Genomic DNA, 19,486 nt, shown 5'->3' on the forward strand with positions numbered 1-19,486 from the left:
CTATTTTGACTTCTTTTTCAGAGAAGCACACAGCCTATTTTACATTTCACATATCTGCATAGAATGTTCCTTTAAGGAAAATACAGAAAAGCACATCCCTATACTACTCAGTGAAATTATGGCAAAGCCAGGACCAGTTCTAACCCATCCAATGAAAGTTTAATGACATCATTTCTCCCTTAAAGGGAAATAATGACTGTGATTTACAGATATAAATTACAAATATTTTATGATATTTACTAATAGTGACCTAGAGATAAAAACACTCTCTTGCTAACAGCCCGGTTTCCTTACAGCATTATCACCTCTGTTTTGTCCTTGTTTCTAGAAGGTCTATACCTCTAGCCAGAGAAATCAGCTTGAAACATTACTCTTTATTCTACTAAGAGGAGGACTTCTAAATTTGGTTAGTGCAGAGTGGCTAAAGGGGTCAAGATAGAGTTAATCACAATGCAAAAACAGATAGTATATCTGCAGTTGAAGTTATGAAAAAATACAAAGCCATGAACATGCTTATTTTTACTCCTTGCCAAGTGTGGTAGACATTATTGCCCTGCATAAAGTGACCAAGGATGCAAAATACTTGCTGTAACAGATTTAAAATAAGAGTACATAATCTTCATTTTCCATCAAGTCCAAACCCCTATTAGTTGCAGATTGATTTTAGTCTCTTAAGCAGATATTTCAACTGCTCCAGCAGTTGGACTAAACATTACGTTCAGTTTTTCTGTCTTTATCAAAACCCTTCATCAAATCAACCCAAAGATCCTTTCAATGACCTGCTATGAGGACTGTAGTAGGCTGAATAATGGCCACCCAAAGATATCAGGTCTTAATCCCTGAAACGTTACTTTATAAGGAGAAAGGGCCTTTGCACGTGTGATTAAGTTGAGGATCTTGAGATGAGGAGATAATCCTGGATTATCCAGACGGGCACTAAATGCCATCACAAGTGTTTTTATAAGAGAGGTAGAGGAAGATCAGACATATGGAAGAAGTGATGTGAAGATGGAGGCAGAGATGGGTCTGATGTGGTCACAAGCAAAGGAATGCCAGCAGACACCAAAAGCTTCAAGAGTCAAGGAACAAATTCTCCCTAGAATCTGCGGACACCTGGATTTTGACTCAGTGAAACTGATTTTGGACTTCTGGCCTCCACAACTGTAAGAGAATAAGTTTCTGTCATTTTAAGCCACTAAGTTTGGGGTAATTCATTACAGCAACAACAGGAAACTAATACAAAGACCAAAGTTAATGTTAATAAGCACTAAACAAAACACAGAAGACAGGAGGATGGTAAAAATCAAATTATGTAAAATGAACAGGCAGAGAAGTACGTTCCTCTTATTGTAAGATAATGGTGATCACTACATATATTGGTGACTGTGTGTGTGTATATATATGCATTTGTATGTGTATATATATACATATACATTTACATATGTAAGTTTAAACACATATACATGTTGTGTTTGTAACTACTCAAAACATAAAATTTGACCAAAAGTCTTGTCTTTTCTTTTTCTTTTTGGGGGGCCGTGCCATGCAGCTTGCGTGATAGTCCCCCAACCAGGGATTGAACCCAGGGCCACGGTACCGAGTCCTAACCACTGGACTGCCAGGGAACTCCCCCAAAAGTCTTTTCTGTACTAGAAGCTTAGACACAATTTTCATTCCTTTGTAGCTGTTGTTATCAGCAAAGACTGGCACTGAATCGCTAACCAAGACTTAAAACTTCCCTGATGGAAATAAATTACTATATAATTACATAGAAAACCCAGCTATCAATAAGCAAAGGTAGTTCTGACCAATAAAATTAAAATGTACTATATAAACAAATTTTGAGATTTAAATAAACAAATTTTGAGACTTAAATCTTAAAATCTAATGCAAACACTGATCATACATTAAAATGTAAAACTTCAAACAAATATGTAGGATGGAATTTGACAAATATAGATATCTACTGTGATACTGTTCCCCACTCATTGTTCATATTTTCTTCAGTTCTTTTTAATTTATTCAGACAATTAGGAATTTATATGGAACTATATAAATGAAACAATGTGGTAATAACATGTAGGTCATGGGAAAAGACTATAGATGAGATCTAACATTTATAGAATTTCACCTCTTGTACTGCCATGGAGGCCTAATACCTATGTCTTTAAATGTATGTTAATGCCATAAAAATCTACCCAAAGTTGAATTCTATCCAAGTACAATATAGTTTATTTGCAAAAGATAACATATTGATTTTTCAGTGTGTTAGACTTTTCTACAGCCACAAAAATACCATACACGTAAAAACTCACATGAGGCCCTTAGCATAGCCTATGAACCCCAATGTAGTACATCAATATACCTTTAAGTAGGAGTACCAAGCTAGAGGCTGGCCAGTAACCTAGACCTAATGCAAAAAGGCAGGATGGGCCAATAAAGATTCCTTACCTTACATAATGAACAAGGAAGTGTTCAGAGAAAAAGTCAGAGACAGGAGCTGGACCTAAAAGATCCTAAGCTGGAGAAAAGAGGCTAAAGGAGCCTCAGGTATGCCAAAGTTTTGGAGCTGTGATGATGAAAATACCAGTTAATAGTAGAAAAATAAGTAAAGAAGAGAGAACACATGTAGAGACAGGATGACCAACTCTCAGTTTGCCTGAAACTGTCCCAAAGGAGTTAGTGCTTGAACTCTGCCTCATTGTCTAGTTCTTGGCGACATCTAGTGGATAGAAACTGCAACAAAAACAGTAAGATTAAAAAAATTTGAGCATCTATTGTCATGGTGTTGAATGGGCAAAAGTTTACAGGCTTAAAGTAGTTTAAGTCACTGAACGTTCCTCAGTAGTGCATCTTCTTTTAAGAAAAAAACAGGGTTGGGAATTCCCTGGCTGTCCAGTGGTTAGGACTCCGCGCTTGTACGGCTGGGGGCACGGGTTCAATCCCTGGTTGGGGAACTAAGATCCCACATGCCACAAGGCACAGCCAAAAAAAAACAGAAAAGAAAAAAACAGTATAAAAACTTTTTAGATTTGGGGAACATTGAAGGCTTTTCATAACATGATTTTTTCCTACCCATCTAACCTCATTTTCTGTTGCTTTACCCTGTACACTATCAATTAGAAAGGTTCCATCACTTATTAGCAAATATATTGGGTTGGCCAGAAAGTTTGTTTGGGTTTTTGTAAGCTGTTACAGAAAAACCTGAACGAACTTTCTGGCCAACCCAATACTAAGCTCATTACATATTCTAGACTTTTTACTATTCCTCCTATCTCAAAGTTCTTTTGAATTTACCAATTAAATTCAGCTTACCAATTCAAAATACACAGCTCAATTCCACCTCTTCCAGGAATTCTTCCCAAACTATTTCCTTGGAATTAAAAAAATTTTGAATTTCCACTGCACAAATTTATCAACAATGCAGCAAATATCTCCATATTATTATCTAATAGATTGGGGGTCTACCAACTTTGTTTCTCTACTTGGAAATATAAACCCATGAAAGGTCCTATTTCACACATTTAGTATCCCTACAATGGTTAACAAACACAGTATATTCAAATATCTGTGGACTGATGTGTCCTATTCATGTATCATACAAATGAAGTAAAGTCCTCACTACAATGGAATTTATAGCTACCAGTAGCATGAAAGCAAGGACTGTTATTCTGTCTCAGTCAATGTTCTATCCTTTGCAATTTCTGCGGTGCCTGGCTCAATAAATATTTGCTCAGTAAACTGTTCATAATCTTAAAAACGAAAATGATTATAAAAATGATCACTACAAACCAAATAATGACAAGAAAAAGTCATAGTTTGGGCAGAGAGAAAAATCTTTTTAATAAGTATTTCAACATAACACGTGATTATAAAGCTTTCCCTATTTATACTAACAGCATAATCAGATTTGCTTCATACTTATGACGAAGTATGTCAGCAATCACACAACTTTTATTTTCACATAATCATAATTTCCACATTTTTGTTCTCCTCTCACTAACCCTAGGATTACATTTTAAAATGATAAATGAAGGATTATTCCCACAGAAGAGTTGAAGAATATGATCAACTGGACAAAAGCCTGGGTACATTATGCAGGGTGGAGGGGGGTACTGATTAGATGGCATCAAGTGATTTGAGTGGATAAATCTACTCATGGTGGTTAATTTTTAAATATTCGTTATGTAAAGTGAGTCACTAAAAAGTTACATTAAAAAATTCTGAATATGTTAATTTAGAGTTTACTATATTATCACTTGACTTATAGATCAATTTATGGTGATAATCAGATTGAGGGACAGAAAAAAGAAACAAAAATAATCTTTTGTCCATATGCCACAAACTGAGAGTAACTTACCCATAACACAATTTCAGTATAATTGAAAAATCTACATTCTTTGACCTAAAGCTCTTTCTAATAAGTTTTGAACTCTAACACTTTGGCACCTTTCTTTAAATGATTCTTAAGTGTCTGACCAATAAATATAAATTTAAAATATATATAAAAATAAACATCATCCACTATTCCCCACTTTACAAAGGTAAAAAAAAGAGGAGGTGGCAAAAAGCAAAGTTGAATGTGACACCTCCTCATCTCTACATCATAGCCTAAAAAAACCAGAGACATAAAATAAAATGAATATATACTTACAGCCTGGGCTTGTTGTTGGAATAGTTCATTCTGATTCTCTCTATCTTCTATTCCATCCTCAAGCTTCCGGGAAGGAGGTAACCTAGCACTTCCAATAGCAGCATTCAAATGGTTTGGAAAAACACTTGTTCTTTTAAGAGTTAAGTTTGCTGGATCTGAAGAGTGCATGGCTATAGAGCCTTCTTTTTCTGCCTACACAAAGGAAGAAAGAGTGAGCTTCCCCCAGTCAAGTGCAATCAAATAATGTCTACCAGCAGCCCAAAAGCTTTAAAACCAGGGTTGGGGGGAAGGAGGGGAAAACTTTAGCTGGTAAAGAAACTAACATTTACCAGGCACCTACTACGTGCTAATATTTTACATTATCTAATTCTCAAAACAACACTGGGAAACAAGTATCATATCCCCATTTCACACATAAAGAAACTATAGTCGAGAGAATTTAAGTAATTAGCCCAAGGTCACAAAGCTAGTAGGCAGCAAAGCCAGAATTCAAACCCCAACCCCAAACTCTGACATTGTTTATAACTATTTGGTGAAAGCAAAAGAGGGAATCAGAACAACACAGGAAACAGAAACAACAGTTTCTCTATATACAATCTACTGCCCTCACTAGTAAATCAGATTATGCGAAGCCTGGAATCAAAAGAAAGTGATTCTGTCATTGCCTAATAGCATTTCTCATTACAAGCACACTTCCCATTCAGTCTTTACTCAGGCTCACTTTTGAACTTACGGCTTCATAAGACCTCTGAAGTTGTTGCTTTTTTCTCAGCCTAATTTGCTGATTTACTCGGCGTTTGACTTGTCTCTGAAAATGCTTCAGAGCTTCTTGTTTCTTTCTTAGCTGTTCCCTTAGTTCTTTTTCAATCATATATGCTGAAGTCTTTAAAGATGAAAGACAGAAAATAAACTTACATGTCCCATTCGCTTTGCCCATTAGGACTCTGTTGTAAACACAAAGCAGTCAGAATACAGCCCTGAAAAAATAATTCAGTTCTACAACCCAAAATTCCCCATACAGTAAAGAAATCACAGGAGTTCAGAGCTGATAATCTAGACGTAGCTAGTGAGTACCAAGAACTTAAACCAAATCACAAACTAAAAATTGGAATCTGTGAGCACTCAAATCAAATCTTAATTTTTCATTGTACTGAGAACTAAAAGTATCTTCATTAATTCTTAATGAACCAATTCAAACGTACATTATGTTACATTTTCTAAAATGAGTAAAACAGTCCAGATACACCAGATTGCTCGCCACTCACCCACTATGTCTTATTATAAAATGAGAATTAGGCTTCATTTTTAACCTAGCATGCCCTTCTTGCCACCTCCGTCTAGAAAAGGCCTACTCAGTCAAGACCATCCAACACCCATCTAGTACCTCTCACTCTTATTAACGTTGAGTACAATACTTCTTAACTCCCCCGTTAGATTACGAATTCTTTGAGGGCAGGAAATGTATTAATTCTCCTTTGTTTCCCCTATGGTATACAACACAGAGCCTTGAATACAAAGGTACTCAATATTTATATAATTGATTAATTCCAGAACATTCTAAACAATCTGGAACATTTTATCACATTTGAGTCCTTGATCATTGTTTGCCTCCTCTAAGTGCTTTGAATAACAAACTGATTATAATAACAGCAGTTACCATTAATAAAGGTCTATTATGAGATAAACACTTTAACTACCTTGTATCAATGAATCCTCAAAACTACCTCCAATACTAGGTATTCTTACCTCTTATGTTAAAAATGAGGAAATGGGGCTCAGAAGGATTAATCTGTAGTAGTAGCCCAAGATCCTATAGCTGGCAAGTAGCAGAGCTAGAAGTTTCTCTGACTCCAACACTTATGCCCTGTACTGTACTGCTTTTCTCTTGACTATGTCTCTCTTCCATAAGGAATCTTCATATTAAATAAAATCATCATACCTCCTATCTATCCCTTCTCCTAATGCAGTGATTCCAAATTCTAATTCTGAGGGGTGCCCCAAATTATTTCACAGACAGTCATTAAATTCTCAAAATCAAATGAATTGAAGTTCCAATTAAAATTAAAATTCCCAAGAAATCTATCCCATAAACTATTCTACAAGAGTATGTACCATAGGAGTAGAGTGTACAAGACAGATATCAATGAATAATTAAGTAAAATAATTCCAAAGTAGATATATATGTAGTAAAGCCTGAACAAGTGACTCAAGTTAAGTCAAGACCCAGACAAATTTAAGCCATTCTGCCTTTCTTTTACTCCCATTGTCTCTGTCTGCCCTCTTTTACTCGCACCTTGAGATTATCAAACGTCTTATTGAAGTGCATGACTGGTTCCAAATTGTGGATCTCAAGAGTAAACCAAAGATAAGATTGTACCATAGAAACATATTTTAGAAACATATTTTTCTTAGCAACACTATTGTGTAAGACAACCAGAACCTGAAAACACTTGTTCCATGGGACGTTAAGAGGTTCCCAGAATCATATAAACTTGAGAAATACTGGGTTAAACAAAAATAAATAGTCGGCCCTCTGTATCCACAGGTTCCTCATCCTCAGATTCAACCAACCATGGATGAAAAGAAAATTTTCCAGAAAGTTCCAAAAAAGCAAAACTTAAATATGCCAAGCACAGGCAACTATTTACATAGCATCTACATTGTATTAGGTATTGTAAGTAATCTAGAGGTGATTTAAAATATACAGGAGGATGTACACAGGTTATATGCAAATACTATGCTATTTTATACAACTGCTTGAGCATCTGTGAATTTTGGTGTCTGCAGGTGGGGGAAGTGGGGGAAGAGGGGGGTCCTGGAACCAATCCCCTCTAGATACTGAGGGACAACTGTACTGTTTCAATTGTACAACCAATTCTTCATAGCCTTTTTGCACCCTATAGACTATCCAAGGGGCAATATAGAATGAAGTGTTTCTCAGGACAGTCAAAGAATACATTCGGATAATTTATATATGGTGGAACTAATAGTTAGATTACATAGTCCTTAGTCTCCAAATATGATCTCCCCTTCTGCCCCCAATTAATCAAGCCTCCCAGTATATATGCTCTTGTGTAGTCATCTCCCATACTGAATGTAGTCTGACTCTATACTCAATAGACTGAGGCACAAGTGTTGGCTCCATGACTTCCCAGGCAAGGTCATAAAGCAACCTCCACCTAGGGAAGCCCATACCAGCCAAGCAGAGAGACCATGTGGAAAGAGGAAGATGTCCAGCCAGCCCTCAGCCATTCTACTCAGCCTAGCCCAAGTGCCAGATATATGAGTAAGAAAGCCATGTAGGATATTACAGCCCAGCAGATGCCAGATAAAGAAGAACCAAGAAATCCAGCCACCAGCCAGAATCCAGTCAAGTTGTCCCAGACATCATCAGCTACTGGGGTCACCCCAACTGAGGGCTCAGACACTGTGGAGCAGACAAGCCATCCCCACTGTGTCCTGCGCAAATTCCTGACACAAAATATTGTTTGCTTTATGCCATTAAGTTTTAGAGTGGTTTCTTACGCAACAGTAGATGATCAGATAAATTATAAAACAATGCAATAGCTATATATGCTGATAGGAAAGCAGTACCCTTGGATGATAATTTAATTAAGGGGCAGTCTCAAACTATGGCGTTTATAGGAATTCTGATGGCTCCTTGAAACTTAAGGACAAAAATGATTAGGCATTTCCCTTTAGCACAGACATGAACTTAGGGTAACCAAGGTTTAGAAGTTCTGAGCTGACAAGACCTACGTCTGTTAATAAGAGTGAATTCCCCAGGCTGTATATGCTAAAGTGATAAAGAGTTCTATTAGATGCTTGATCAAATTGCCTTTGACTGGTAATGATCAGAATTTTTTAAATGAAGGAAAGGAGACATGTTTACACATGCTCCAAGACTTTAATATTTTGAGTTGATATATGGGAATATGTGATGATTCTTTTTAACACAGAAAATCTTGGTCGTTTTTAGATATTTTTATGCTATTGATATTATAAAGATATCATAATATGGGCAATTAAAAACAGATGTCAATAATTTAAATACCAAAATACCTTTGTACCAAATCTTACTGATTCTTCTGGGATGTTTCTTACATTTATCCCTTTTCATTTCCATTTCAATCCCCTTTTCAAGGCTTTCCCTCTACATTACTTACCATTAAAATCTTGGTGCTATACTTCATGCCTAAATTGTTACCATTACAACCCAATTTGTCCCTCAGGAGCCAATCGCTCCTTCATTTTTTTTTTTTTAACATCTTTATTGGGGTATAATTGCTTTACAATGGTGTGTTAGTTTCTGCTTTATAACAAAGTGAATCAGTTATACATATACATATGTTCCCATATCTCTTCCCTCTTGCGTCTCCCTGCTCCTTCACCTTTAAAAATGTTAAAGCAGGACTTCCCTGGTTGCTCAGTGCTTAAGAACCCGCCTGCAAATGCAGGGGACACGGGATTGAGCCCTGGTCAGGGAAGATCCCACATGCCACGGGGCAATTAAGCCTGTGCGCTACAACTACTGAGCCTGCACTCTAGAGCCCGCAAGCCACAACTACTGAGCCCGCGTGCTACAACTACTGAAGCCCGTGTGCCTAGAGCCTGTGCTCCACAACAAGAAAAGCCACCGCAATGAGAAGCCTGCTCGCCACAACTAGAGAAAGCCACACGCGGCAACGAAGACCCAACGCAGCCAAAAATAATAAGTAAAATAAATAAATAAATAGTTTTAAAAAATAGAACTTAAAAAAATGTTAAAGCAATTTATCTAATCAAAACACTATTTGATCATGAAATTAATCTGTAAATATTAAACAATGAATGAAGTCAATCCCGTCTCCAAAATTTCCTGTGGTTCCCTACCACTCCTATTTTCCACAATCCTATCAACCACCATGCCCCTACTAGGCCTTCCACTGCAATCAATCTAACCTACCCTTAAATCCTAAATATATCTTGCTTACTTCCTACTCTCTCCATTCTCCTTAATTGGAGAATCATCCTCTTTCTTTCTGATTATCCAAATTCTTCATTAAACTTTCCTGGGTCACATCAATTCAAAACCATATCTTTCTTCGTTAAGTGCTATAATAGTCTTAGCACTTAATCATATACTACTCAGACTCAAAATCCTTTCTGGAAATAGCATAGTAATAAATGAATGCTTATGTATATACATCCTTACAGACATAAATAAAATGAATGAATACATGCCATTGCACTGCTATTTAACATTTACTTGAAACATGTCTCATTTCTTCTCTGAGATGAAGGACCACTATGAGAACCTACCTCATACTTTTCAACTCATGTTCAGCACCTTGTCTATACATTCTGAAGATCTTCAAACATTCTGTGCATTCCATAAATATCTACATGCTCCATCAGGAAAAGTAGATATGTAAACAACTTACTATAAATATAATGTGGTATTTATAATAATAAATGAACCACAATAATATATGAACAAATAGCTAAGGAGCACAGTTTGGTGAAAGACAATCAAAAATCTTCTTACCAAAAAGGAAAAAAAAAATCTTACAAAATTGTCCTCCTGTGTTAATAGCTACGTAAGAGAGTTGTCTGACAGGCATGTATGTCAATTTGCAAAAGTTTCCCTTCATCTGAAATGCTCTTCCCTTTCATCTGTACTTACAGCACTTCCATTCTTTAAGGATTAACACAAACTATATTACCTCATTTACTCATTCAACAACTATATCCTGAAGACTTGCCATATGCCAGTACAGGAATGAACAAAACATCAAGATCCCTGTCCTCATGGAATTTACAGTTAAACTTTCTCGGAATCCCAATCAGAATTAATCTCTTTCTCCTTTATTCTCCCACTGCATCTGAACCTGACTGAATCTCCATTACAAAATTTACCATAAACTTTAAGCAATCAATGTTACATTAACTGTGGTCGTCATCCCTACTACATTGTAGAGTGTTTGGAAGACAGTGCCTATGTCTTGTGCATAGAAAGCAATCAAGGGTTTGCAAAGCAAACTGAAATATATATAGGTAATAAATATTTGATTATGCCGACTAAAGCTGCAGCAAGTTTCGGCAGATACATATTTGTTCTATAATCCTAATGCAAGAACATATCTATTTATGACAGAATAGAAACGGCATCCCCAGACTGTTCATCTTATCTGAGCACCAGGGATTTGAGAAGGCTAATAAAAAGAAAGATGGAGGAAGAACCCCACCATACTTGCATCAAACTGACACTCACAGATGCCGGGACTGCTGAACTATCTGGCGGGGCAGGCTCCACCCATGCCCCAACGGGTACTATAGCCTGGTTCCTCTCAGCCAGCACTGCCAACACGTCCTTGCTCTTCAGGGGGTTTAAAGCCAGGGGCAACTTTGTGGTATTTCGAAGCTTCTTGATGGGGGCCATACTTCCTGGCATCTATGACTCCTGGTTAGGAGAGAGGAAAAGCTTAAAATCTTCAAACGACCGCCTTAAAAGCTCAACCCCCTAACACACGTATGCCACAGGCTTCTGAAAAGGAGAGAAGCCTTGGAGGAGGCAGTAGCCTGACAAGGATACTGGAGAAGGAAGGAAAAGGAAAAAAGGGAAAAGAAGGGGTAAGAAATAAAGGAAGGAAATGTTTAAAGATCGCTCTCGGAAAGGAACAGGGACAAGAAGGGGGAGAAACAAGAATCTGAATGAGAGAACGAAGATTGTGCCAGTGGCGGCAAAGCGATGCAGGAAAGGGAGGAAAGAGCGTAGCAGCCGGAGGGCAAGGGGGCTGGGAGGGTGCGGGGTGGGAACCTGGGTCTGAGGCAAAGAGTCCGAATAATCGGTGTCCGGTTATGGGGGGAAGCGCTGAACGCCGGGGAGTTCCGGACCAAAGAAAAGCCTGTTTCTCAAGCCTCAGGGTCCCACTCCTGCTGAGACTGCACCGGCCTAGTATCGATCGCGGTTCGCCACGGATTCAAGCTACCACTGACACCAAAGGAACCGCCTTCGGTAAACCGCCGCTTTGGAGGAGGCTGCCCCGCCCCGCCCCGCCCCGCCCCTCGGCGGCCTTGTATCTGCCTCTTCCGGGCTTGTGTCACCTCCCGGAGACGGGAAAGGCGTGAGGGGCGGGGTTTCGCGCTCCAGAGGTTCGTCACTTCCGCTTTGTCTCGCTGTGTGGGCGGGACCTATAAACGCGCGTGGAACTGGTGGGGCACGGGTGAGTCCGCGTGGGCGCTGGGTAACAGGCGGGCGGAAGTGTCGCACACTGGCCGTGCCTCGAGTGTCCCGGCGCTGGGACCATCCCACATCCTTCAGGAAAAGAAGTATGTTGGGACGAAGAGCTGATTGGGCAGGGCAGGGGACCAATTGAGGGAAGCACGGGAAAAGGATGGGAGAAGGCGGGCCTGGCAGGGCTTTCTTGAGGAACGAACTAAGCCAACAGTAAATCATACTGATGTTTGTACACCTCGCTACGTTAACGGAGCTCTTTCATACCTGTTCTTATATATAAACATCGCAGCCTCGTGAGTGGTCTCCCTGTCTGCTTCCAAGCTTTGCTATAATTCTCGGACACTTCGCTATTATCCATGTGGAATACCCATTCGTTCGTGTAATACATAATTGAGAGATTTTTATATACCACCACTGTTCTAGGCACTGGAAATATATAGCAGTGAACAAAATAGACATATATCCCTTGTTCATGGAATTGACAATGAGAAGGAACCAAATAGACTAATGAATAAGTAAACAAATGTGTCTGGTGCTGATAAGCATTGTAGAGTAAAAGCTGAGAAAGAGGATTAAAAGTGTGTTGGGGGCTTCCCTGGTGGCGCAGTGGTTGGGGGTCCGCCTGCCGATGCGGGGGACACGGGTTCGTGCCCTGGTCCGGGAGGATCCCACGTGCCTCGGAGCGGCCGGGTCCGTGGGCCGTGGCCGCTGAGCCTGCGTGTCGGGAGTCTGTGCGCCGCAACGGGAGGGGCCGCGGTGGTGAGAGGCCCGCGTACCAAAAAAAAAAAAAAAAAAAAAAGTCTGTTGGGGGGTAGGGGAGATGCAATTTTAGATAGGATGACCAGAGAACACTTCACTGAGGTACTTTTGAGCAAAGACTCCAATGCAAAATTCCATGAGGTAATGGAACAAGCTACTTTAATTTTCACCGGAGAGTTTTCCAAAGGAGTGTTTCAGGCAAAAGGAACAGCAAGTACAATCACTCCAGGGTGGGTGCCTGCCTGGCTGAGAAACTGACCCTGGGGTTTTCCAACATTAAAGAGGCTGGAAAGAAAAGGGAAATGCAAAGAGATTGGGAAGGATCAGCCAGTAGGCTAAGGAAGAAAACCAGGAGGGTGTGATACCTTGAAAGCCAAGTGAAGAATGTGTTTTGTTTAAGAGAACCAACCGCCTATGTTAAACTCTGCTGTTAGGTCAAATAGGATGAGGACTGAGAATTTACCATTGGATCTAACAATATGGAGGTCATAGACGACTTTTATAAGAGCGGTATTTTTAGAGTAGTTTGAGAGCAAAAGCCTGATGGAGTAGACTTAAAAGAGAGGGTGAGGAAGAACTGGAGACAGTCATTTTAGACAATTCTTTCAATGAGTTTTATTGTAAAGGGACACAGAGAAATGTGTAGCTGAAAGGAGAGATAGGATCATAGGAGGATTCTTTAATATTGCAGCACATATGTTTTGTTGATGGGAATTGTCCAGTAAACAAAAGAAAACTGACAACGCAGGAGAGAGAGAGGAGAATTTTTGTATCTATGTCCTTAAGTGGGCAAGAGGGAACAGGATCTAGTGAACAATTGGAAGGATTGGCCTTAGATAGCAGGAGAGAGAGAGTTCATTATAACACTAGCAGTGAAAATAGAATATATACTGGTAATTGGGTAATATGGCAGTGGGAAGTTCTTTTCTGATTCCTCTGTTTTCTCTGTAAAACAGAATTGTCGCCAGCCTACAAGATGGCCTCTGATGATCCCCACCTCCTGGTATTCACACCCTCTGTAGTCCCCTTTCACACTGTACCAGAGTTGGTCTGTGTGACAGATAGAATATGGCAGAAGGGGTGGTATGTCACTTCGGAGATGAGGTTATAGAAGACACTGTGTCCTCTCTCTCTCTCTATCGTGTGCTCGCTCTCTCTCTCTCTCTCTCTCTCCAGCGTGCACTCTCATTCTTTCCATCTCCTACTCTTGCTCTCACTCTCATTCTCACTCAGATCACTTCCTCTGGGGGAAGCCATTTATGTCATGGGAAGTCACGTGAAAAGGCCCACATGGCAAAGAACTCAAGGCTCCTGCTAACAGCCAGGTGAATGATCTTGGAAGTGGATCCTCCAGCCCCAGTCAGGTCTTCAGAGACTATATAGCCTTGGCCAACAACTTGACTGCAATCTCATAAGAGACCCTGAGACAGACGACCCAGCCAGAAACTGTATGAGTTAATATTTGTTGTTTTCAGATGCTAGATTCTGAGGTAATTTGTTACACAGAGAGAGATAACTAATACAAATAGAAAGCAAGTTCATCAATTAATAAAATAGAGGAAGGGACGTTGGAGGTTTGAAGAAGGTATAAAATAGTCGTCCAGGAGAGTAGAAGTATGAACTAGAAACATGTACAATTGCCAGACAGCCTTAAGGACCCATGTGAGGTTCATGATTATGAATTTAAAGTGAGACTAGTCAGCATGGTTGAGTGTTTTCCTTCAGTTTCATGGTTACAGGCATAGCCATAGGTAGAAATTTTACTTTTAACCAGGGTTGAGGTTTTACCAAACTATTACTCTCAGACAAGAAAGGGGCAAGAGAGTTAATGTTGAGCGCAAGGGAGTGATTAAATGACTGACCATGGAATTTAAGATAGATAATATGGGAAAGGATAACAAGTGGGTAAGGGACCTTGTAAAGTTTGTAGGATCAAGAGATTGTAGGCTCCAGTGGGGATCTAAGGTTTGTTAGAGCAGGATACTAGAAGGAATGCACTGAAAAAATAAGAGGCGGTGATCCAAGAGTGGGATGCTTGAAACTGCAGATATTGGTACTGTCAAAGTTTATGGTATGACCAAGGGAGGGAGTAGGAGAACAAGATTACTGGAGAAGAGGTCATAGAAATGAGGGCAAGAGCACTGGATGGATTATTCCTGAGGTTGTTGAAATCACCAAGATACATGACCAGAAGAGTGTTGGCGAGAGCCAGGAGCAACAGTCTTCAAGGAATTTCAGGAAAAGACCTGGAGGTAGATGAGTGTAGCCTGGAAAGTAGCGAGTGACGTAGTCTAACATCAGATTCAAAGCAAGAGGTGAAGCTGAGAAAAAAAGGAGCTCCCTTTTTATAAATAATAAAATAAAAAATAAATGGTTTGTAAATAGCACTGAGTAATCAAGTAACAAGAAGGAAACCCATCCCACATCCACCCAGAAGGGTGAGGAGAAGAACATACCACTGGAGAGGGCCAGAGGGAGATTGATTTGTACACCTCCATACATACACACACACACACACACACACTCAGAAGAAGTGTTATTAGGTAGCTCCTTGCTGTCTCTAACCCTCTACCTCAGGTCTGTGCCTCCCACTAGCTGCTGTGCCAGTGGCTTCATATGAATATATACTCTCGTATGTCTAGAGAGATCACATCTTGGGCCCTGCACCCATTTTCTGACGTTTTCTCAAGGCTTATCTTCTGTATGGCCAGAGTTTGTTTCTCAGCAAGGGAACTGTTTGCTTAGAACTGTCTATCTTCTTCAGAAACTCGAATGGGTATTGCTGGCAGCAGTCTTGCGGCCCTACTCCAGAGCACTCTTCATTGGGCTGATGATCTCTGATGTGTGTGGCTGGGGGATCCCTGGCCATCTCTGCACAAAGCCCTGAGTCACTGGGTCTCTGGCAGTGGTCCACCCCACACAGAACTCAGAAATGTGCTGCTTGGTCGTCACTGTCCTATTTGTGGCTGACTGACACCCCCCACCTGTAACAAATTAGAAAACTTGGTAACCTGTTCGTCCTAAGGGCCCATCCTAAGGAGAACCTCTCTGGAAGTGGGAAAGCTGCCTATTCCCACTCTCATGGGATCTGGATATCGGGATCCTCAGGCAGCTGAGTCGTACCCTCTTCCACTCTCTTTCCCAAATGTAAGCAGGATTCCCCAGGGCTAACAGCCAATGTTCTGGGATGTTTCCTGAAAGTTCTCTTTGTTCCTCCTCCTCCTTACCCACCTCACAGAATAACCCTTCTAACTGGAATAATTGATGAGGGTTCTTCTGCTTGCCTGTGCACGATAAGTTTCTGCAGCAGCATTTCATTGTATGTGGCACTAATAGCAGATCGTTCTGGTTGTCTCAGTGGCACCTGCTGTACTGATCTTTGCAAAAAATTCTCTAATTTGTCATGGATGCAGAAGTCTTTCCCCTTTCTGTTGGTGAGTGATAAAAAAAAAATTAACAAGAATTTCATTGTCCTCCTCATTACCAAATACTCATCTTGGATGGACACAGAGATGCACTTCCCAGATCTCCCTTCAAGGAAGGACTTGTTGGCCCAGCTTCTGAGAATGTAGTCCCTTGAGCTGTCGACTCCTTCAGGGACAGCCTCAGCTTCAGAGAGCAGCCTCACCCTCTGAGGAGCAGCCGCATCCTGAGACCGGTGGGTCTGGCGATGTAAAGGCCTGGCGGTTTCTGCCTAACTTGGAACAACGCCAATGAGCCATCATTTCAGCTTTAGAGCTCCCGGTGGGCTTGGCTGAGGTGGTCCAACCTACATCACAGCTCAGCCTCTTCCTGTGCCTCTTCCTGCTTCCTCCTCCTCCCTTCCACAGGTGCCAATCTCCAGCGCACTCCCTGATAAACATCCTGAACTTGAGTCTTAGAGTCTGCTTCCTGGAGAACCCACCTACAACCCCCCTCTGACTGTTGTTAGGCCTCAGGGACCAAGGCACTAACAGCTCTGAGGCCACGTACTTCCCAGTGTAAAAACACATAGACAATCCTTATCATTATTCTTTTTCCATCAAACCACAGTTTAAAGTCCTTGCTATTCCCTGTTGACACTTTTGAGCCTCTGGATTAAGCTAAGTCTCAAGGTTACCTCACCTCTAGACTTTCAAAATATGTGAGCCAAGAAAGTTGTTTATCGTGAATGCCAATTTGCGTTAGGTTTTACATTGTTTGTAACAGAGAGAGCCCTGAGATGAGCAAAGTAGAGGGAGGCAATTGGTAAATGTAGGAGGATGAAGCAGAAAAGCAGAAGATTCTGAGCTACCCACAAAAACTGGTTCCAGGAGCTGCTTCAGCGTTTGAGCTCTCCAATTCGAGATCCTTGTGATGTGCCTCTCCTCTGGTGGTACCTTCCCTGGGGTATCTGTTCTTTGAAGCCAAAGAAGCTTCATGAAGATAAGAGACTTTGCCTTAACACAATAGTTAGTTAGGACCAAAATGATTTTATCTATTAATAAATTGTTACCAATATTATTCACCATATTTTTACTGTTTTAGAAAATGTACTTCTAAAATATAAAAATTGCAATCACTAAAGGTACTTTAAAAAATATGTTGTAGGATCTAAAAGCAATTTCAAAAATGTTTTATAGAATAAGTAGCAGGCACTCAAGATAACTATTTGGACAAAACCAAGTCATTCATTTTGTGTGTTCTTCTATGATTGTTATAATTATCCACTATTAATAGTCTCATTTTCTATATCCCAAATCTCTAGAGACAGCATATTATAGTGCAGAGAACAGAGACTTTGGAAACAAACCTGGATTTATATTCTGACTCTGCAATTTACTATTTATGGTCAAGTCACATAATCTGCATCTTTGTTTCTTCATCTACAATATGGGTGGAACAATTGACCTTTCAGGACTTTTTTGTGAAAATGAAGGTAATATATGTGAAATGTGTAATATAGAACAGGTTTTCAATAAATGCTTGCTAATTTTTTTTTTTTTAAGAAGCAACACAGAAGTCATCTCTTCCGCCCCTAGCAGACTGATTTGTCTGCACATGGTTGGGCACATGGCCCAGCCTGGGATAGTATTCTATCCTCCTGACTATTGTGACTGATACAGAGCTGTGTCTGTGACCTATTCCGCACCAGCCACAGTCCTCCACTAAGTTTTTTTTAACTAGCTTCGTCAAAATTCTCCTCCTCCGTGGATAACAAGCCGCACAGTCCAATGTGTTAACCACTAGCTACATGAAGCTGTTTAATTTCAAGTTAATTAAAATTAGATAAAATTTATAATTCAGTTCCTCAGTCCTACTAGCCACATGTGGAGTTCTCAATAGCCACGTGTGGCTAACAGCTGCTGTGCTTACCAGCACAGATGCAGAAGTTATATTGGGCAGCACTGATACCTTAGACTGACTGGCAACGACGGCCCCCCTCAAAAAGCGTTAGAAGGTTTATGAGAATGAAGCTGACACCAAGACATAAGCAAGAGAGATGAGAGATAACTGCCATGGCTTTTAAGTATCTCATTCCCAATTATTCTGGTTCCCTCCGAAATTTTGTTACATGGTGCAAGAAATTCCTCCTTTTGGGCTTCAAACAGTTGAAGTTGAACTTCTGTCACTTACAACCAAAAAATCTTGACGAATCACATTCTTTAGCTTGATGGGCAGCAAACCAGATGCAGAATCCTGGAGGGCTAACTCTGGTAAGGATCTGTAAACGAGACAGACCTGGACCCTAAAAGTACTATAACAAGGGGTGAACATTTTGGCCTGTCTTCAAGGCCACCTTCCTACTATCTTAGTTGGGGCCTTCTTTTAAGAAACCTTGTCTCAGGACTTCCCTGGTGGTGCAGTGGTTAAGAATCTGCCTGCCAATGCAGGGGACACAGATTTGATCCCTGGTCCAGGAAGATCCCACATGCTGGAGCAGCTAAACCCGTGCGCCACAACTACTGAGCCCACGTGCTGCAACTACTGAAGCCTGCGCAACTAGAGCCCGTGCTCCACAGCAAGAGAAGCCACTGCAATGAGAAGTCCCTGCACCAAAATGAAGAGTAGCCCCCGCTCACCACAACTAGAGAAAGCCCAAGTGCAACAACGAAGACCCAACGCAGCCCAAAAATACATAAAATTTAAAAAAAAAAAAACCTTGTCTCTCCCTATGTTGAATCCCATGTATCATAAATTCATCTTCTTAGTGTCCCCAGACTCACCACTGGGGACCCAATCATTCTCTCGTTGACTAAGTTTTTAGTTTGTTTTTTTTTAAGTCCCTGTTGCTCACCTTTATCCTTCCTCATCTCATATCTTGTCTCAGAGCCTTGCTTTTTTCCACCCACTTTTTACTTCTGGGCCTGAGTGGAGGCAACCTCTTTCAGGAGTGTAGTATGTGAACACTAATCCAAGAAGCACAAGCTGAATCTGCACTATGCTGACATATAAACTGTGTGACTTTGAGCAGGTTACTTAACCTCTCTGAGCTTCATGTCCCTCGGGAAAAAATTCTTACCACATAAAGTTGTTAGAAGATTAAATAAGACCATATTCTAAAAGACAATTTGTTGATGGCAGGGAGCCCCGTGGAGAACCCCAGAAATGAAGGGTTTAAACGAGAAAGGAGAATTTATTAAAAGGATACAGGAATGTCTCCAGGATACAGCTGAGCCTGAGGAATGAACTAGAACTAGGGTAGGTGTTTCAAACATTTTACATATTTATTTATTTTTAGAAGGCCCTGCTAAGCCTATAGTTTTTTTTTGATTTTTATTATTTGTTTTTTTAGACAGCAGGTTCTTGTTACTTGTCTATTTTATGCATATTGGTGTGTATGTGTTGATCCCAATCTCCCAATTCAATGCCCCTCCCCACCACTTTCCCCCCTT

General features: G+C 40.4%; 1 protein-coding gene across 11 annotated transcripts in view; it reads right to left on the reverse strand.

Annotated features, from left to right (window-relative positions):
• CCDC15 (coiled-coil domain containing 15) overlaps positions 1-19,486 on the reverse strand; it is an 86,925-nt gene that overhangs the window by 48,849 nt on the left and 18,590 nt on the right. For 9 of the 11 annotated variants that reach the window (XR_012333275.1, XM_073808023.1, XM_073808027.1 and 6 more), the window contains exons 3-5: positions 10,908-11,096; positions 5,376-5,537; positions 4,655-4,846 (exon numbers count right to left, since the gene is read on the reverse strand). Coding sequence is in view for 10 of the 11 variants with exons in the window: in XM_073808023.1 (XP_073664124.1) it covers positions 4,655-4,846; positions 5,376-5,537; positions 10,908-11,087 (534 nt within the window). In the remaining variant the exon portion in view is untranslated. Of the gene's footprint in view, positions 1-4,654; positions 4,847-5,375; positions 5,538-10,907; positions 11,097-11,453; positions 11,608-19,486 lie in introns of those variants that run through there. The other 2 variants (XM_073808019.1, XM_073808020.1) reach the window with 2 other exon arrangements.

The sequence above is a fragment of the Tursiops truncatus genome, chromosome 8 (genome assembly GCF_011762595.2).
Source record: "Tursiops truncatus isolate mTurTru1 chromosome 8, mTurTru1.mat.Y, whole genome shotgun sequence".
NCBI lineage: Eukaryota > Metazoa > Chordata > Mammalia > Artiodactyla > Delphinidae > Tursiops > Tursiops truncatus.